Below are 19,372 nucleotides of genomic sequence, written 5' to 3'. Positions count from 1 at the left end.
TACTAGACTTGTAAAGGGCAAATGTGAAAAACACAACTACAAAATACACCAAACAATTGTATTTTAATGCACTACATTTACAATTAAATCATTAATTAATTTAAAATATATAATATCATGTTTATTTAATAAACTGGCTCTGGTTGTTGCGTTAATAACAGCCCAAACCGTTTCTTGATCGTAATTCGTTGTCTCGAATATTTATCCTCGGGTGAAAAACGGGCTGCAACAAAATGACAGTATTTTAGTATTTCAAAGAGAGTCATATTATTTATGTCTCACAAATAATGAGTTATGGGGGAGCTGAAGTAGATTTCGGCATATGGGAAATAATGTAAAACGGGGCACGTGTTTTACGGAAAACCCTTGGTCCGATCATAACAATTTTTCGTATATATAATCTACGGAAAAAACTTTATAGGTCTGCTTTTTAGTTCTTTGAAAAAATTGTATTTGAACATACTTTTTAAGTTTTACAATTCCTGAACTTTTGAGTGTTTTTATTATTTATGGCTTGTAAGGAAAATTTCCAAATTTTACTTACACACGTCTATTTTTTAATTTACTCTGGAGTAGACATGTTTTTGAAAAATGAAAATCGGATAATAAATAAACTCTAAAACACATGCCGAAAAAACAGATTCGGAAATGTTTTTCAAGCTGAGTAATTTTCTGGTTTACTGGGGATGAGAGCAGGTATACGCCTAGAGAGCTTAACGCCATCACTCATAGACAAAGGGATTAAAGTGAAGAGGCCAATTGTGTTATGATTCAGGAGATATTAATCGGCAACTGAAAATTTTACATTTAGTTTAGTTGCTGTATTTGTAGCAATATACAAGTGGTTACAGTTTGTGGTAATTTTATCAATCTGAAAATGTATCTGTTCATTAGAATACTGCATTTACATAAACAGGTATGTACGTTAGTACGTATTTCACAAGTTAAATACCCATACAGTAGAAACTTAAAAATCATAAAAAGTTCTAACAAGATTTGTTTCTTTTAATAGTATAGATTGATTATATCTTTTATGTTTATTTCTAACTCAGGGGAAAGATTTTATGACTCACACGTTACATCTTTCGAGTAAAATAGAAACAGATTTTGTATTTTGGAAATATACATTTTTACAAAAAAAAATTTAAAATGATTTCTTGTTTGAGAGTCGTCATTGTTATTTTCTTCAACAGGAACTCCATAGTTGGTGGAAAACACTTTTTAAATTTTAATCGCCACACTCGTATTATATTTTAAAATACATTATTTGGTAAAAAATCTAGCATAATCAAAGGTTTATGTTCATATACCTATAGCTGTAGAAACTTTCAAAAATTTTCACTCTTCAAAAAAAAAAAAAGTTGCCATTTAAAAACATGTCAATGACAATATAATTTAAAACAAAAGACAATCAACATACAATTTTTATGTAGCGGTGTACAGTTGCAGCCCCCCAAAAGTGCACGATTTTTCGTTGTCATGGGATTTTTTGAATTTTTAAATTAATGTAAGTCTGGCTATTACCAGTGACGTAGCACATTTGAATAAACAAAATGTCAAATTTGACAAACTTTGTTATTCGAACGCCCATGATTTGAACATATATACAGGGTGTCTCAGAAATAAGTACATTAATTTTAACCAGTAACAGAACTCGTGAAACGGAACAACTTTTTTATCTCGCATTTTTTCGAAAACTCAAGTCGAATTTCGAATTTTCCCACCCATATATTCACGAGCCGTCTATGTTCACCTTAAATAATAACTTAAATAATAGCAACACTACAACAATGAAGAAGGTACCGTAGCAACCGTTTTGACACTGACAATCATTTTTATGTCAATGTTTTTATTAAACGTTGTCTCTTTAAAGTTTGTTTGGCACAGATTTCTAATTTATAGACGAAATGTGTTGAAATGGCTTTGTTTTCAAATCTGGAGTGCACCGATATCGTTTTAACGTACGGTGAAGCTCGGGGAAACGGCACTCGCGCCCAACGAATTTTTTCACAAAACCTCCCAAATCGTCTGCCAAATGTGCGCAGTTTTAAGAACGTTGCAGCATTTTCGAGAGTACGGATCTTGTAAACCTGCACCTCAGGATCGGGGTAAGTTACGTAGTAATAGAATTGCTAATATTGAAGAGGCTGTTTTGAAGAGTGTCGAAGCTCGACCGGGCACTAGCACGTATCACTGTCTAGTGTGATGTATCGGAGAGTAGTATTTGGAGGATACTCAGACAACAAATGTACCCCTTTCAGGACCAGAAAGTTCAGTTATTGAAATTAACAGACTTACCACGTAGGCAAAACTTTTGTGAGTGGGTTAATAGAAAAATAAACGAACAAGCAAATTTTGTATCTCTTATACCATCAACTGATGAGGTCGGTTACACGAGGGAATGTGTTCAATACCCACATTTGGGCCGATGAAATTCCGTACGCCATTAGGGAGCAGGATTTTCAATTTCTCTCTAAATGTTTGTCACATTGACAAGATTAGGAAAATACGTATCCTAGTAACTGTTTTTGACCATAAATTATTAATTCTAATAATTATTAGTGTCCATGGGTGACTGAGGATCCATGGGCGGGTAACCTTAATTGGGGTATAACTTTAACAATTTTTAACTTGATAATTAAAAAGTTCTTGACAAAACTCTACTAAAAAAAGTTGGTGAGTTCAATGAGCTCTATAACTGATTAAAATTAATGTACTCATTTCTGAGACACCTGTATATATTTACAAAAGAGAAAATTGTCGTGTACTTTTGGAAGGCCGCAACTGTACATGTTGAAAATATTTAGAAAATCGAACTTAAAAATTTAAATATACATACCTATCAAAATTAAATGCAAACAATTTTACTTTAATGTTATTTTTTCAAGCGAATGCCTCGTTTTACCATAAAATGGACAAAAAGAGTAAATAAGGAACATGTATATTATTACCAAATGCAAGGCCATTTGCACATAACGAAAGGAAATCTTGTATTTTTGCCATTTGGAAGGGGTTAAAATTACATACGTTCCATATAACCAGGAATTTTGTAAAAAAATGGTTCTAAAACTCCAAAAATGTTATTATGGATGCGTTCTTCCGGAACTTGTTGATCCTAGGAGACGTAGAGGATTATCTATTCGATATCCTGATTATATTTTAAAAGCACACAGAGAAAAAAAATCACTAAAAGTTAAAAAACAACTTTAATTTTAAGTTTAATAAAACCGATGGTTATTTTTTTGTTGTATTAATTCGTTATTATTAATTTTATAAATTTGACATCTTTTTAAATTATCATTCTCTGTTTTTCGAAAATCAGCTTCGAGCAAATTTTTTATAATCTATGTATCTGTCTATCTATAAGCCTGTCTGTCCAATTTTGAGCGTATGCCTCCCCTTCATTCTTACATACTTTTTTATGTATTTATTACTATAAATTATACTCCTATTGCATACTATTTATGTATAGATTATTTGCTCGTTTTGAAAATATTTAATACACTTACTAAATCTGACACCTCTAAAATGGTAGTTTCATTGTCTGTTATTCTTCTGGTTTATATTGATCAACATGATGCCTTTCTTAATACAAAAAAAAAAACGTGAAGATTATTTAGATAATTGTAAAATTTACCTGCAAAATAGAAAATAAACATATTCGACCTGCAACAATCAGAGGACGGACGACCGTCCTCAGGTAATTTATTCAGATAAGGAATTAGTATATCGCCCATCCAAGTAGAGATTTTCGGTGCTAGTAATCCACACCGACAAAATATTTTACTTCAGCTCCCCCTTAACGTGAATACTGTACTACTGTACTAATTGAAAAAATATAAAAATTAGGTTACCAGGATGCGCCGAAACAGTTGGTTTTCCCGAGGGGTCATTTTTCTGCAAATAAAGTTTATGTGAAGGGATTAATGAATTCAAGTAAGGCAGTACGACATACATTTAAGGTGTAGACTCTGTTACCATCCTGATCCAAGTAATACATTAAATACATCTTATACAATTTTCACAGGAGTTGTAATAGTTGTATTTTTGAGAAACAGTACTTTTCCACCGTTTCCAAATCTAGTTTTCGAGCAGCAACGGAAAAACGAAAAAAGACGACAGAATGAAAACAACACCAACACGTGCCTAAAATGTCAAATAATGCCAACTTTAACTCAAAAATTTTACCAACTTTGTCTTGAGTGTGGCAACCACAGAACAATCAACTGGCAAGCAGAACGAAAAGTATCATGGGTGGAGCTTCAGATCAATTCAGATACGCACAAAGACTTCAAATATATATAGACTGGCTGTCACCCTAAATTCTATTGTATTTCGTGAAGCAGTTCTGTCAACAGAAATCGCCGCCATTGCTGTTACTTTTCTGTCACTAATAACACCGCAACAACCCATACCCATAACCTATTTCTTTCTTATGTATCACTTTCAGTTGTGACGTGGATGTGATCACAGTTTCTTTGGTTCTTTTGATCGTGTTTCCGTGCATTTAAGATTCAGCAATTATAGTATTGTTGAAGTTAGGCGTTTCTAATTTGCAGACCACAGTTTATCTTGCAGACTGGGGGTTAAAAATGCTCCAATCAAGTTGAAACTCAACAGTTGCTTATTTCTCAATACGAAGATTATTAACACAAAATTTCAACCCGATCGGAGAAACCGTTAAAAACTACCCCCAAAACAACCTTGCAGACTGGCACTTAAAAATACTCTAATCAGGTTAAATTTTGACATTCGCTAGTTTTTCAATACGAGGATTATTGATGCAAAATTTCAGCCCATTCCGAGAAACCCTCAAAAATCACCCCCAAAACAACCTTGCAGACTGGGGGTTAAAAATGCTCCAATCAAGTTAAAACTCGATATTTGCTTATTTCTCAATACGAAGATTGTTAATATAAAATTTCAACCCGTTCGGAGAAACCGTTACAAACTACCCTAAAACAACCTTGCAGACTAGGGCTTAAAAATACTCCAATCAATTCAAAATTTGACATTCGCTAGTTTTTCAATACTAGGATTATTGATGCAAAATTTCACCCCATTCGGAGAAACCCTCAAAAATCATCCCCAAAACAACCTTGCAGATTGGGGGTAAAAAATGCTTCAATCGATATTTGCTTATCTCTCAATACGAAGATTATTGACACAAAATTTCAACCCGTTCGGAGAAACCGTTAAAAACTACCCCCAAAACAACCTTGCAGACTGGGGCTTAAAAATACTCTGATCAAGTTAAACTTTGACAATCCCTAGTTTTTCAATACGAGGATTATTGATGCAAAATTTCAGCCCATTCGGAGAAACCCTCAAAAATCACCCCTAAAACAACCTTGCAGACTGGGGGTTAAAAATGCTCCAATCTAGTTAAAACTCGATATTTGCTTATTTCTCAATACGAAGATTGTTAATACAAAATTTCAACCCGTTCGGAGAAACCGTTACAAACTACCCCTAAAACAACCTTGCAGACTAGGGGTAAAAAATGCTTCAATCAAATCAAAACTCGATATTTGCTTATTTCTCAATACGAAGATTATTGACACAAAATTTCAACCCGTTCGGAGAAACCGTTAAAAACTACCCCCAAAACAATCTTGCAGACTGGGGCTTAAAAATACTCTGATCAAGTTAAACTTTGACAATCCCTAGTTTTTCAATACGAGGATTATTGATGCAAAATTTCAGCCCATTCGGAGAAACCCTCAAAAATCACCCCTAAAACAACCTTGCAGACTGGGGGTTAAAAATGCTCCAATCTAGTTAAAACTCGATATTTGCTTATTTCTCAATACGAAGATTGTTAATACAAAATTTCAACCTGTTCGGAGAAACCGTTAAAAACTACCCCTAAAACAACCTTGCAGACTAGGGCTTAAAAATACTCTACTCAAGTCAAAATTTGACATTAATTTATTTTTTTATTATTTTATTGTTAATTATTAATTAATTCATATTTAAATTTAAAAAATATATAAATTACGAATACATATAGGAGTATTTGTTACAGATACGTGAATTGTGATAATTTGAGTTCATGTTTATCGCTGTTAGATAATTGTTGCTACTATGTAAGAATGCATAAGTTGCGCATTTTTTCGTCCAATCTCTCATTTTTTGTGCGTTTTTACACGTCATTTTTGCTGTTAACTTGGTTCATTCAGTACATACTATATGCTGGTTTTGAGTTCTTTGAGATATAATTAAACTTTCATTATCAGTCAAAAAATACAAAGTTAGTGGTGTCCAAAAGAGAAAATTTAAAATTCAGAGGAAACAAAATCTTAAAGATATTTTAAAGAAAATTAGAGACATTTTTAATTTCCGAGAAAACTAACATAAAAAAAAACGTTTTGAGAAAAAATTTAAATTAATAATAGGAAGCTCAAACTTAATTTTATTTGAATTTCAAAACGAACCCAGAAATATGCTTAATTTCTTAATTAATTATTATTAATGGGAAAACAAATAAAGATTCGTTATATTCAATACGACGCAAAATTGTCATCATATGTAGGTCTTACAGCCTTTGGATGGTGTCCACGTCCATTTCTCTAACTGTCTGGTAAATTGTTCTTTTTAATTGTTCTTCTAAATTGGCTTCCCAGCCGTTGTTGTAAACCTTTCTACTTAGTATTCCCCAAATTTTGTTTTCGATTGTTCGCACTGGGGGCACTATGGGGGGATTACCTTTTCTTAGGTACAAAACTTATATTATTGCTTTCTAACCAATCCCTGGACGTTCTAGTATAATGGCAACTTGCTAAATTTAGCCAAAATATTACATCGTCGTTATTATGGTGTTCCCATATACAGTGCCGAAACCAGCTATAGGCTGAGTAGGCCCTTGCCTAGGGGCGCCAACGACAAGGGGCGCCAAATTCGTCCAAAAATTATGTTCTATAGTTTTGGAAATTTCATTGTACCTTATAAAATTTTATTGGCAATAACGAGATGGACAGTAGTACAATAGCAAGAGATATTTACAACTTAAGTTGTCGCGTGCCGATAATTCCCAGATGTTAGAAAAACGAGAATAATCCAGGTCCGGGCAGGGACCATCTTTACTTATGAACAGAAATGACCATTATTTTATGAGTACAACTACCTGGCAAATGCTCTAAACAAATTCGAGTGAACTGGTGTGAGCCATAAATATTTCTTACTATTGTACTACTGTCCGCCTCGTTATCGTCAATAAAATTTTATAGGGTAGAATGAAATTTCCAAAACTATACCAAGAATTATGTCATATTAATCTTTTTTATTTTGACGGGAACTCAGAAACATGTAGCCGGTGCGACAGGTTTTTTAATGTTGATTTTATTTTGAACTTATATAATATTTATACATATTATATACCTATATGTATAAACTCGATTTTTTTTCTTTTTTATATTTGATCATAGTATCTGCTTTGCGTACTTATTAAAAAGTATAAATAAAACTGTTCTGTAAAATTGCACTTTTATGCGTAGAGGAGGGGCGCCGAACGCAAGGTTCGCCTATACCTAAATATTCTTTCGTTTCGGCACTGTCCATATATTGTTATGTATTGACCGCGTCACCTTTAGTACGGCCAATGAATTGTGCTGAAACGCCGGCCGGAGATATAGCCCATGAAACCAAAATTTTATCTTCAAATTTTGCCTTCGACTTAAATTTTACTTTTAATTTCTTCTATATTGTTTGTATAAAATCCATCGTTACCTTCCATCTCTGAATGGGCAAATGTAAAATATTTTTCATCGCCTAGCACAACCACACGATTGTCCAGAAAATGATGAATTCTCAATAGCCGGCAACATCTAAGAATTCTCTCTAACTGCGATGCTGTATGTTTTGAACATATAGCTCTTTTGCTGTATTTTAAGTTGTTTTTGCCTATTTCTCTAGAAACTATTATATAGGAACTCTAAACAATCGAGCCAATCTTCTTGTTGATGTTCCAGGCTCTTGTCTTTCTTCTTAATCTTTCTAAACTTATTGTGGTATTGCTACCTCGCAGTCTTTAATTGTTCTGTATATAGTTGCGCGTGTAATATATTTGGTCCAAAATATATTCACAATTTCACTTTTAGATGCTTGGGTAACTAACTGGTATATGGCTCTTTGCAACTCTATTTTGTATGACATTGTTTAAGCGTTAATTGACATAAATCTATGACATAAATTGTATAACATGGGAAATAAGAAAGTTTGTTTGGTTACGCTGTTGCAAATGTAACTTGATTCGATTGCATTTTAAGTTCAAAAAAAGATAGGAGTATATGTAAATTTTTCTCAAAACTCTTTTACGTACTAGCGGTAAAAGTGACATAGAATTGGAAAATCTTAGTAAAAGTAAAGACGACGACAGTTAAGACTAATCTAGTTGAGTGCATGTATTTAGGGAAATTTTAGTTGTATTGATAAATTAAATTCTTAGATGGAAATAACGATATAGATATGAAAATTCGAGAAAAAAAATATAGAATTTGAAAATATACATGATTTTAATGGCACTACATACCTTATTTATAAACTGTTGACACATGATGTACAAATTAACAAAAAAAAAGAAGACAAATAAACCCAAAATTTAATTTAATTTAACAAAATAACAGAAACAGACCAACTAGGATATTTTCAAAATTAAAATAATAAAGGAGGCTGTTGTTGTCAACAGTGTTTTTCATCATTTGATTATAAGTTTGGCAGTTAATAAACGTTTTCACGCGAAAATAATGCCGTTAACTCTTACAGACGTCTCCCAAATTGTCGCTCTGTTTCTGTTATTTTGTTAAATTAAATTTAATTCTGCGTTTATTTGTCTTCTTTTTTGTTGCTAATTTATACACCATGTGTCAACAGTGAATGGTTCTTTAATAAAACAACGATCACTAGTTAAATTAACAATTTCTAAAGTTTGGTTTCGCGAAATTTTACAGTGTGGCAGGTTTTTTGCCGGTCAGTGTATGTACATTAAAATACAGTTATAAAAGGTAACAAAACAATATTTTTCATAATTAACAATGCATATTAAGATCATTAGGTGATTAATTATTGTAGGAATTAGCTCGGTTTGCGCAAAGGTGGAGATAACACAACGACCGTAGCAACGAATCTTAACCAATTAAAAACTCAAGTAAATTTGCTGCTGCTGCTTTTATATGTTTTCTTATGAAATTATTTTTGTTTTATGCCTAGTATCCCGCAAACGCTTTCGAGCACGCCACTGGAACAACCAGTTTCTCGGAGGACCTGGAAGAACCATTTATGACCCTAGTAGAAAGCGCGGTACCAGGCATTTTTTCAATCAATCTTCCCTCCTCTCATTCTACCTCTATGGTGCGCACCTACTTTAGACATAATGTACTGTCTCTTTATGTGTGTCTGAAATTTTTCTGCTACTTGTACTTTAAATGAATGTCAACTATCAATCATTTTTATAAGTTGCTTCAAGGTGACTAAAATTTGACATGATAATTTTTTTGTGTAAAGAACTCAGCAAGTGGTAACTTTCGACTCAATTGGAGTATTTTTAAGCTTCCGTATGAAAGATTGCTTTGGGGTACTTGTTAAGAGCAGCTTAAAAAAGACTGGTTTTTTTGCATTATCACTTCTCGTATAGATAAAAACTAAACACCAAGTTTCGATTTGGTAATAATATTTTTAAGGCCCAGTCTTCAAGGTTGTTTTGGGGGTAGCTTTTAACGGTTTCTCCAAACGGGTTGAAAATTTGCATCAACAATCTTCGTATTGAGAAATAAGCAAATGTCGAGTTTTGACTTGATTGGAGTATTTTTAATCTCCAGCCTGCAAGGTTGTTTTGGGGGTGATTCTTGAGGGCTTCTTCAAATAGGCTGAGATTTTGTATCAACAATCTTCGTATTGAGAAATTAAGAAATATCGAGTTCCGACTTGATTGGAGCATTTTTAACCCCCAGTCTGTAAGGTTGTTTTGGGGGTGATTTTTAACGGTTTCCCCGAACGGCTTGAAATTTTGTATCAACAATCTTTCTATTGAGAAATAAGCGACTGTCAAGTTTTGCTTTGATTGAAGCATTTTTAATCCCCAGTCTGCAAGGTTGTTTTAGGGGTGATTTTTGAGGGTTTTTTCGAATAGGCTGAAATTTTGTATCGATAATCCTCATATTGAGAAACTAGCGAATATCAAATTTTGACTTGATTGGAGCATTTTTAATCCCCAGCCTGCAAGGTTGTTTTGGGGGTGATTTTTGAGGGTTTCTTCAAATAGGCTGAGATTTCGTATCGATAATCCCCATATTGATAAACTGGCGAATATAAAGTTTTGACTTGATTGGAGCATTTTTAATCCCCAGTCTGCAAGGTTGTTTTGGGGGTGATTTTTGAGCGTTTATTCGAATAGGCTGAAATTTTGTATCAACAATCTTCGTATTGAGAAATTAAGAAATATCGAGTTCCGACTTGATTGGAGCATTTTTAACCCCTGGTCTGCAAGGTTGTTTTGGGGGTGATTTTTAAGGGTTTCCCCGAACGGCTTGAAATTTTGTATCAACAATCTTTGTATTGACAAATAAGCGACTGTCGAGTTTTGCTTTGATTGAAGCATTTTTAATCCCCAGTCTGCAAGGTTGTTTTGGGGGTGATTTTTAAGGGTTTCTTCGAATAGGCTGAAATTTTTGTACCGATAATCCTCGTATTGAAAAACTAGCGATTGTTAAATTTTGACTTGATTAGAGTATTTTTAAGCCCCAGTCTGCAAGCTTGTTGTGGGGGTAGTTTTTAACGATTTTTCCGAACGGGTTGCAATTTTGTATCAACAATCTTCGTATTGAGAAATTAAGAAATATCGAGTTTTGACTTGATTGGAGCATTTTTAACACCCAGTCTGCAAGGTTGTTTTGGGGGTGATTTTTAAGGGTTTCTCCGAACGGCTTAAAATTTTGTGCCAACAATCTTCGTATTGAAAAATAAGCACATGTCGAGTTTTGACTTGATTGGAGCATTTTTAATCCCCAGTCTGCAAGGTTGTTTTGGGGGTAGTTTTCAACGATTTCTCCGAACGGGTTGAAATTTTGTATCAACAATCTTCGTATTGAGAAATTAGGAAATATCGAGTTTTGACTTGATTGGAGCATTTTTAATCCCCAGTCTGCAAGGTTGTTTTGGGGGTGATTTTTAAGGGTTTCTCCGAACGGCTTGAAATTTTGTATCAACGATCTTTGTATTGAGAAATAAGCGACTGTCGAGTTTTGACTTGATTGGAGCATTTTTAACCCCCAGTCTGCAAGGTTATTTTGGGGGTGATTTTTGAGGGTTTTTTCGAATAGGCTGAAATTTTGTATCGATAATCCTCGTATTGAAAAACTAGCGAATATCAAATTTTGACTTGATTGGAGTATTTTTAAGCCCCAGTCTGCAAGGTTGTTTTGGGGGTGGTTTTTAAGGGTTTCTCCGAACGGGTTGAAATTTTGTACCAACAATCTTCGTATTGGGAAATAAGCAAATGTCGAGTTTCGACTTGATTGCAGCATTTTAAACCCCCAGTCTGCAAGATAAACTGTGGTCTGCAAATTAGACAGGCCCGTTGAAGTTTATTAGTTTGTGTGTGTATGGTGTGCAAACTCACTATTCATATGAAGTCGATTGTATACGATTTTAAACTTCCCGCGGTTTCGGTCACATCCAAAATGGCGACCGGTTAGCTTCAGCTTTTTCGTTCTATCGCCGGTCTATATATATTTGAAGTCTTTGGATACGCACCTATCCATAGAATATCCTCCCTACGCGCCTATCGCTTACCACGCCATTTCCCAGTGGCGTATCATAAAAGGTCATTAAAATGCTTTGAGGACCTTATTAAACAAAAATCTTATTACTAATATATACAAAGTGGCAAAATAAATAATAATAACTTAAAAAAAAATAAGAGACACCAGACACCAGACACACAAAGACAATACAAAAAAGTAAGATAAATTAACGGTGTTATTTAGTGTTGGGCGATTACGAATGATATAATCGAGATATCTCGATTATACCCGAATAATCGATCATTCGATTATCGTTTAGAAATCATTCGTTTATTCGATTATTCGTTTCGTTTTTCGTTTCGATTGCGCACGAGTACACGAACCGATTACGATTCGAGATTTCGAAATAATTCATTCGGATTCAGGCAACTAACCGTAGAAAATAATCGAAATCATTAGTAAATTTCATTTGTTAGGTTGGTGGTAGTGTGTTACAAGTGTGACTGATTATAACTAACTACATAATACATATAATAATTTGCAAACATATTGGGCCGTATGATTTCCCTTTAGTTAAGCCAATCGGTTTTTAAAATTTCGATTACAATGAGTGAGAAAAGAATTACGATAAAAGCATATATCAAAGAGAAAAAAAAACGAACGTCTCTAAATATTAATTAAGGGAAAAGAATACGGACCACTGACAATGAAACTATTTTCAATCAATAAATAAATCGTAATTGAATGTTCGATTTAGATTCCATCAAGCCACGCATGCGCACTGGACAATAATCGAATTTTCGAGTGATTATTCGATTATTTTAAACGATTATTTCGATTCATTCGATTAGTGAAATATGTCGATTATGCCCAACACTAGTGCTACTGTTTTATGTTTCCATTCCTTGAGAGCTATGAATAGACTCGACTAGCGTAACTTGCTTTACTGCGCAACCCACGTGATAGTCATTTTCGTTCTGATTGTCACCATAGATTAAGATAGATGCGACTATAGTCCCTAGAACTATGCTGAAAACTGGATTGGAAATAGAGGCCCCACTCCATGGCCAGCTCGCAGCCCAGATTTAACGCCATTAAATTTGTTTTTGTCGGGATACATAAAAGATTTGTTGGTGTATTTGTTACCTTTGGTCGATTTAGAAGATTTAAAAATTGAATTAGGAATATCTGTGCTAGCCGCGACAACACGCAAATTAACAATAAGATATAACTTTTGTGGTCTCGCTTCGCTCGTTAAAAAAAAACACTTTCAACGTTGAAATTTTATTTCAACCACTTGTGCCATAATATAGTATATCTTAGCATCTAGACAAGCGAATTTGTGATCCACGATTATCTTTCGAATTACAACCTTGAAAGCAGGAACACATCATATGACCTCATAGGGCAGTTCGAACATAAAACTAGAATTCCCTGGAGGGAAACCGAGTTGTTATGACATGTTTCGAGTATTCTTTTGGGCTTCTATACTTTTTACATACTTCGGTTCGACGAAGAAAATATCAAAGATGGGAATAAAATGAAGTCTTTGAATTCTTAATTTTGTATTTTTACTAAAAAGGAGCTCCACAAACACGATGTAAGTTGCTGAAATTTATTAAAATCTTGGTCTAAAGACTAGGTAAATACAAATCTTTATTTCACCGGGATTCATGACCGTGTTTTTCAGTAAAAGAAAGTTGTAGTGTTGATTATTGAGTTTAGCCATCTTGTATTAGAGAAAGTTGTGTTCGAGAAAACAGAGTTTGAACAAACGACTTTCAGAATTTAAGTCGATGAATATTAAAGATTTTTTTGTTGGTAAAGGTGTATCTGGCTGCAGTTTTTTGTTTTTTATTCACCGAGTGTAAGGCAAGGAAATATTGCAGTTGGGCTCAATCGAGTTCCCGTTTCCGTCTGTCTATTTGTCTGTTGTCTGTGTCGATTTTTATTCGAAACTGCTGGACTCATTGTTATCAAATTTTATATACATTTTAGGAATATCGTCTAGATGAGAAACCCAAATTTTTACAATTTTCTCCACCAAAAATGTAATGACATCACCTCAAAATTTGCTTATTAAATGTTATTTACATTTTATAAAATAGCATATTTCTACAGTTGTGGTTTATGAGTCCTTCTTCAGTTTTTACCCTAGACATCCAGATTTTAGTAAAAAAAAAATTACAAATTAACTTTGAAACTGTAAAACGGAATGCTTTGAAATCTTACAGACATTTTAAGCTCATCATAAGCATGGTAAACTGAGAATCAAAATTTAACCGTTTATTCCCTCCCAAAAAATGGATGACGTCATCTAAAATCTGAAAAATATTATGATTCTATACTTGTAGTTATAACTGCATTCATATTTTTATAATTACTTATACAGGGTGTCTTAAAGAAAACGAATCAAGCAATTTATTTTTTTTATCAAATCAAGAATGACTCAGCCCATATTCCCGAAAATTTGGGAATACAGTATTCTTACTATTAGTATTACACTGCATTTATCCAAATTGATATGTGTCCTTGCTAAAATATTGATGACGTCATTACAAAATTTTTAACCGAAAAACTCACTTGAAACATTTGCATAGTACGCTTCTTTAACATTATTTAAACACTACGCACGTTATATATCTTTATTTTAACTTCTAAGGGTTATCATAAAAAATCGCAAAATTAAATTTTATAGATTCTATTTAATTTAGGGGTGAAGCAAGTTTTGTCTACGTAGCTTTTGACCAGTAAATTTTCGCTTTTCTTTTTATTCGCAGTTGTCAACCAAACATTTTGAAGAAATGACGCTTGAATAATAAGAAGCGGAGGCTTTAGATGTCCTTGGTCGGTCAGGATCGTCAAAATTTACACTATACAACCCATATTTTTCCCTAGAAATGTTTTTGCTTTCCATTTGTTCAGCTAAGATAAGAATTTGTATATTCTTACGTATAACCTCGTGCCCATTCAAAGTTATCCATTAAGCTCCAAGCAGTGTACCGCGTTACATTTACCCCGTCGTCCAAGATGGCTTCCAGAACATTACTAAGATATTCCTGAAGTTAAAATGTTATTCAATATAATGTGCGCACACTGTGCTTACTCTATAGTAGTTTATTCTTCGATCATCATTAAGACCTCCTGTATCCGAAACTCCATTCTCAGTTATGAATATTTCTGGGTGATTGTAAGTTTTGCTAAGCCAGTTGAGAAGCTTCCTCATTCCCCATGGGACCACCTGTACAGACGTAAATGATTTAATTAGATCTATAGCTATTTTTAATATGTTCAAAGAACTTTTTTATTTATAAAATTGCAAAAGTTTTTGTAATAATATTTTGCGATTTTTCAGTTCTGAACATTTTTGATGTGGGTAACTTAAGTAAAAGAAGATATTTTATGCTAACCCTAAGCCAGGATGATGCACTTTCTTCCCACGAGTCATCAAAGAATGTGTCTACATTTAAGTCACTGTCGTAAGAGATTACAGCCGTATCAACTTCTTCTTCCTTGGCTTGGACATATAAAGTAGAGTAAGCATTAATTGCAAGAAAATCATGTGTTCCTTTGATGTATTCAACTTCTTCATCTGTGAATTTTGGAAGTCTAGATGACGCAAAACCTTGTAGTTTACTTCTTTCATCAATTCTTTCGATCATTACCGAAGGATAATTACCATTAAAAATAGGGTTTGCAAACCACCCATACTAAAATTAAGGTCATTAATTGTTATTATACAGATAATAATCTTTATTACAGTGAACTGTAGCGCTCTCTCAGCAGCTTCTTGGTCACTAACACTACCCGATGCGGGTTCATACCAGTAAGTATCAGGAGCAATACCTACATATCCTAAAAAAAATATTTAGATTGAAATAATGAAGTACTTTTACATCGTACCTTGTTGTTGGGTTCTAAATTCTTCATCGTAAACATGATAAGCTCTAGCATGAGCTTTGATTAATGTGTGGGTACATTTGTACTCAGCTAAACCCGATGACTTATAACCAGGTGCCGTAAATCCAATACCATATCCTTCGTGACATGTTTGCAATGGCTCGTTGAAGGTAAGCCAATATTTCACAGAATCTCCAAAATTTTCAAAAACAACTCGGGCGTAATAAGCGAAATGTTCCTCAGATTCCGGATTTGGGAAACCCCCGTATTCTTGTAGTGTTTCTGGGAGATCCCAGTGGAATATTGTTACGAGGGGTTCAATGTTGTTATTAACTAATTCTTGGATTAAGTTTTTGTAGTAATCAATGCCAGCTTGATTGACTGGGCTGCCAGCCAAGCCCAATGGTATTAGTCTAGACCACGATAGAGAAAACCGGTAAAAATCTACGCCGAGGTCTTTTAACATAGCCACGTCATCTTTATATTTGTGATAGGAGTCACACGCAATGTCACCGTTGCTCCTGTCGTCAACAAAGTCGGGATTCGTGTGACACAAGTGATCCCAAATGTTTTCACCTTTGCCATCTTCGTTCCATGCTCCTTCTACTTGGTAGGAGGCTGTTGCTACCCCAAATTTAAAGTAATTGGGAAAAGTTTGGTTTGTAGCGCAGGTTGCTTCTCTGAACGATAATAATAATGTGTAGTGCTGAAATAATAACAGATAGGACTTACTTGCACAGCAGAACAGAGAAGAGCAGGGTAAGAAATAAATCGGCATACATGTCAACTTAAATGGACAATAACCATTTAAAGCTTAGTTTATTGTACACACAATGAAAAAATTCTCTGTGTGCTTTAAAGATGAATTCTATAACGCGAATTATTATCCACTTTCAAAACTAACTTGATGCGATCAAGGTAAGGTAAGAAGTAAAGTAAAGTAAATACAATAGTAGGTAAATTTGAACAAACACATGCTAGTTTTGTAGATTCAGTGTGGGAGTTAAATTATTTCTGATTATTTATAAGATGACAGGTGTAAGTGGATGAAAACACTTTGACTTTGAACTAAATTTTCCCAAGTACAGATACGTAATCTTTAGATTATTGTTGCTATTATGACTTCTTTTTTTACCCAGGCTATATAAAAAGTGTGAATGATAGCTGTTAGTATGTTGTGATGTGTGAAACGATTTTTTTTTCTAAAGCAAGACTTGCTTAATTTATTCATTTATACACACACATACACGCTCAAGGCTATTCAGCTTAAATAACGAATTAGAAATGAGTGAATAGGCAGACTAATATACAGTATTCATTTATTCCTCGATTGATATTTCATTTTCAAAAACATCATGAATCCAAATTGACGTTGTTTAATTGCTGTCCGTGTTTGACAATTAGAATTTCATTACTTTGAAAGGTTAAAAATGGCGGGATTTTCATTTACTAATGATGGAAAAACAGATATGATAGTCTTAATTTAAGGAGAACAAATTCCATCCCTACGATGTGCATATGGTTCACTAGCTAAATGAAGTTGATTACCTACCCTCGAAGACTGCAGTTTTGCCACTTTGTTAGAGAACAACTTGGTACCGATCTTCGCCTTGGCCTGCCAAAAGCCCTGACTTGAGTCCAGAATTATTTTTTGTGGGGAACTATTAAAAAAAGGGTTTATCAAACCTCTTTTGAAGATATGGATGAACTGCAAAGACGAATAACTGAAACGTGTGCATCAATATATCATTTTGAATACTGAATCTGTTTTTTCCCCCTTTTGAGTATGCATTATTTATTTATTTTTGTTTACTTGTATTTTTTTTTATTTATGGTACTCAATAAAGTTATTATTGTTAAGACCCACCACTGACCCGGAAATGACCGGCATTCAGGCAAGACTTCTATCATTACGGGTACTAAGACCAAGAAATGATATGCATTGATTAGATTAACAAAACAATTTTCGAGATTCTAGAATTACAGCATACAAATTAGTCTGCTATTATTTTCTAATCTCACCCCATCCCCAAAAGTCTAGCGTAACTATTATTACTATTATTATTAATATTATTAATATTAATAATATTATATATATACAATCACTGGCATGAAAAACGGGCGTACAGTGCTTCGACGTTTTTACTACGCTTATTTTTGATGTTATTTCTTGACTCTGCACCCCACACTTTAGATGAACTTCAGAATATACTTTTAAAGGAATGAGAGAATATCCAGCAAGAATAAATAAACAATTTATTTCATGGGATGTCCTGGAAAATGGCAGCAGTTTTACAGGTCCGTGGGGGAAATACCGGTTATTCACGTCCTTAAACAGTGTGGTCAATGATCATTGATTTTTCTTTTTGGAAACTTAATTTTTTTTTTCAGATTTCTTTGATTATTGAATTTTTATCATTTTCTAATAAAATATATATGTATTTTTTAGTTCTTTTTGGATAAAAATATTACAATAAACTTTGTTGCATGACAAGATCAAAGTGTTGCAACCGAAATCGTACTTTATTTTGTACATTTATTTGTTATTTGTGTTTGAAATCGCCTATAAAAACTTTAAACAATGGTCCTTAAAAAAAGGTGGAGAAATCGTCGGAAAACGTTCTTATAGCGTATTTCGAAGACAGGTCCCAAAGCGCAAAATCCTCAACATTGTGGTCAAGTTAAAGGCCACAATTAATATTAATGAAAACATCTTTATTAAGCAGTATTCAAAATTAGTGTCTTTTCTCAAGAAGAAGTCGGTTGGATATCGAGCAAAAAAGTCGAAAGTTCTCACAAGGGATGATGTGCAACGGTTTTTGGGTGAAGCAGACGACGAAAATTATCTGCTGATGAAGGTAATTTAAATTTATTGCTTGCATGATCATAAATACTTCAGGTAAGTAATTATTTAGGTAGCGCTAATATTCGGAATATTGGGAGCAATGAGGCGAGACGAATTGACGAAATTAACTGTGGACAATTTCGAAGACAGGAGTTTAATTTTGGTAGTGAAAATACCAGATTCGAAAACTTATTCAGAAAGAACATTCACTATTACTTATTTGGAGTAAGTATATAGGAAAATACAAGAAATATGCTGCTCTCCGTCCAGTTAATGCTTCCACCAATTGCTCTTTTTATAAATACGCCAAAGGAAAATATACAAATCAAGTTGTTGACATCAACAAATTGGGAGCAACGCAAAGCATAGTGACAAAATTTCTGAATCTTTAGGATGCTAACCAGTATGCCGGCCATTGTTTCCGAAGAACTTCGGCCACCCTTCTGGCTGATTCTAGTGCCAATATCGTAGAAATAAGACGGCATGGGGGATGGAAGTCGACGACAGTAGTCGAGAGCTACATCGAATATTCAATCCAGCAAAAGAATAAAATATCCGATAAAATATTGGATGTCGAAATTTCGAAAACTCTTGGAGAAGTAGAAAATACTCGAGAAAATAATAATAAGAAAACTGTGAATTTTACGGTCAGATGTAATTTTTTGTTTGATTTTTTTATTAATTAAAGGCTTTCTTGTATTTTGTTGTTTTTAGGCGAAATTGACAAAATAAATTTCAGCGTGCGCCAAAGACTTTTCTTCACCGTGAAAATACACAATATTTAAAAATTGGGTGCTAGGAACAACGTGTGATATTGCCGGAAGAAGTTTGCAATGGAGTACTCTTGTGAAAACAGGCAGATCGAAGAAAGTAAGTACCTATAAGAATT

General features: G+C 33.7%; 3 protein-coding genes across 3 annotated transcripts; 1 reads left to right on the top strand and 2 right to left on the bottom strand.

The window, feature by feature from the left end:
• Nucleotides 1-44: 44 nt before the first annotated feature.
• On the bottom strand, nucleotides 45-4,146 carry LOC135137760 (H/ACA ribonucleoprotein complex subunit 3-like). The gene is made up of 3 exons (XM_064067489.1): nucleotides 3,956-4,146; nucleotides 3,855-3,897; nucleotides 45-223 (listed from the first exon to the last, which is right to left on the bottom strand). The coding sequence occupies exons 1-3, from the start codon at nucleotides 4,007-4,009 to the stop codon at nucleotides 126-128; spliced, it is 195 nt and encodes a 64-aa protein (XP_063923559.1). The 5' UTR covers nucleotides 4,010-4,146; the 3' UTR covers nucleotides 45-125.
• Nucleotides 4,147-14,369: 10,223 nt separating this feature from the next.
• On the bottom strand, nucleotides 14,370-16,757 carry LOC135137224 (myrosinase 1-like). The gene is made up of 7 exons (XM_064066821.1): nucleotides 16,371-16,757; nucleotides 15,642-16,318; nucleotides 15,499-15,593; nucleotides 15,149-15,448; nucleotides 14,845-14,979; nucleotides 14,691-14,797; nucleotides 14,370-14,632 (listed from the first exon to the last, which is right to left on the bottom strand). Exons 1-7 carry the CDS (start codon nucleotides 16,418-16,420, stop codon nucleotides 14,509-14,511), a joined length of 1,488 nt encoding a protein of 495 aa, XP_063922891.1. The 5' UTR covers nucleotides 16,421-16,757; the 3' UTR covers nucleotides 14,370-14,508.
• A 1,161-nt stretch (nucleotides 16,758-17,918) lies between these two features.
• Nucleotides 17,919-19,115, top strand: LOC135137290 (uncharacterized). Its single transcript, XM_064066912.1, has 4 exons — nucleotides 17,919-17,936; nucleotides 18,134-18,496; nucleotides 18,554-18,708; nucleotides 18,876-19,115. Exons 1-4 carry the CDS (start codon nucleotides 17,919-17,921, stop codon nucleotides 18,952-18,954), a joined length of 615 nt encoding a protein of 204 aa, XP_063922982.1. The 3' UTR covers nucleotides 18,955-19,115.
• The last annotated feature ends 257 nt before the right edge of the window (nucleotides 19,116-19,372 follow it).

Source organism: Zophobas morio, unplaced genomic scaffold (genome assembly GCF_036711695.1).
Source record: "Zophobas morio isolate AGI-343-1 ecotype UQ-CSIRO unplaced genomic scaffold, CSIRO_AGI_Zmor_V1 ptg000029l, whole genome shotgun sequence".
In the NCBI taxonomy this organism is placed as follows: Eukaryota; Metazoa; Arthropoda; class Insecta; order Coleoptera; family Tenebrionidae; genus Zophobas; species Zophobas morio.
This window is presented reverse-complemented; position numbering and strand designations above follow the sequence as displayed.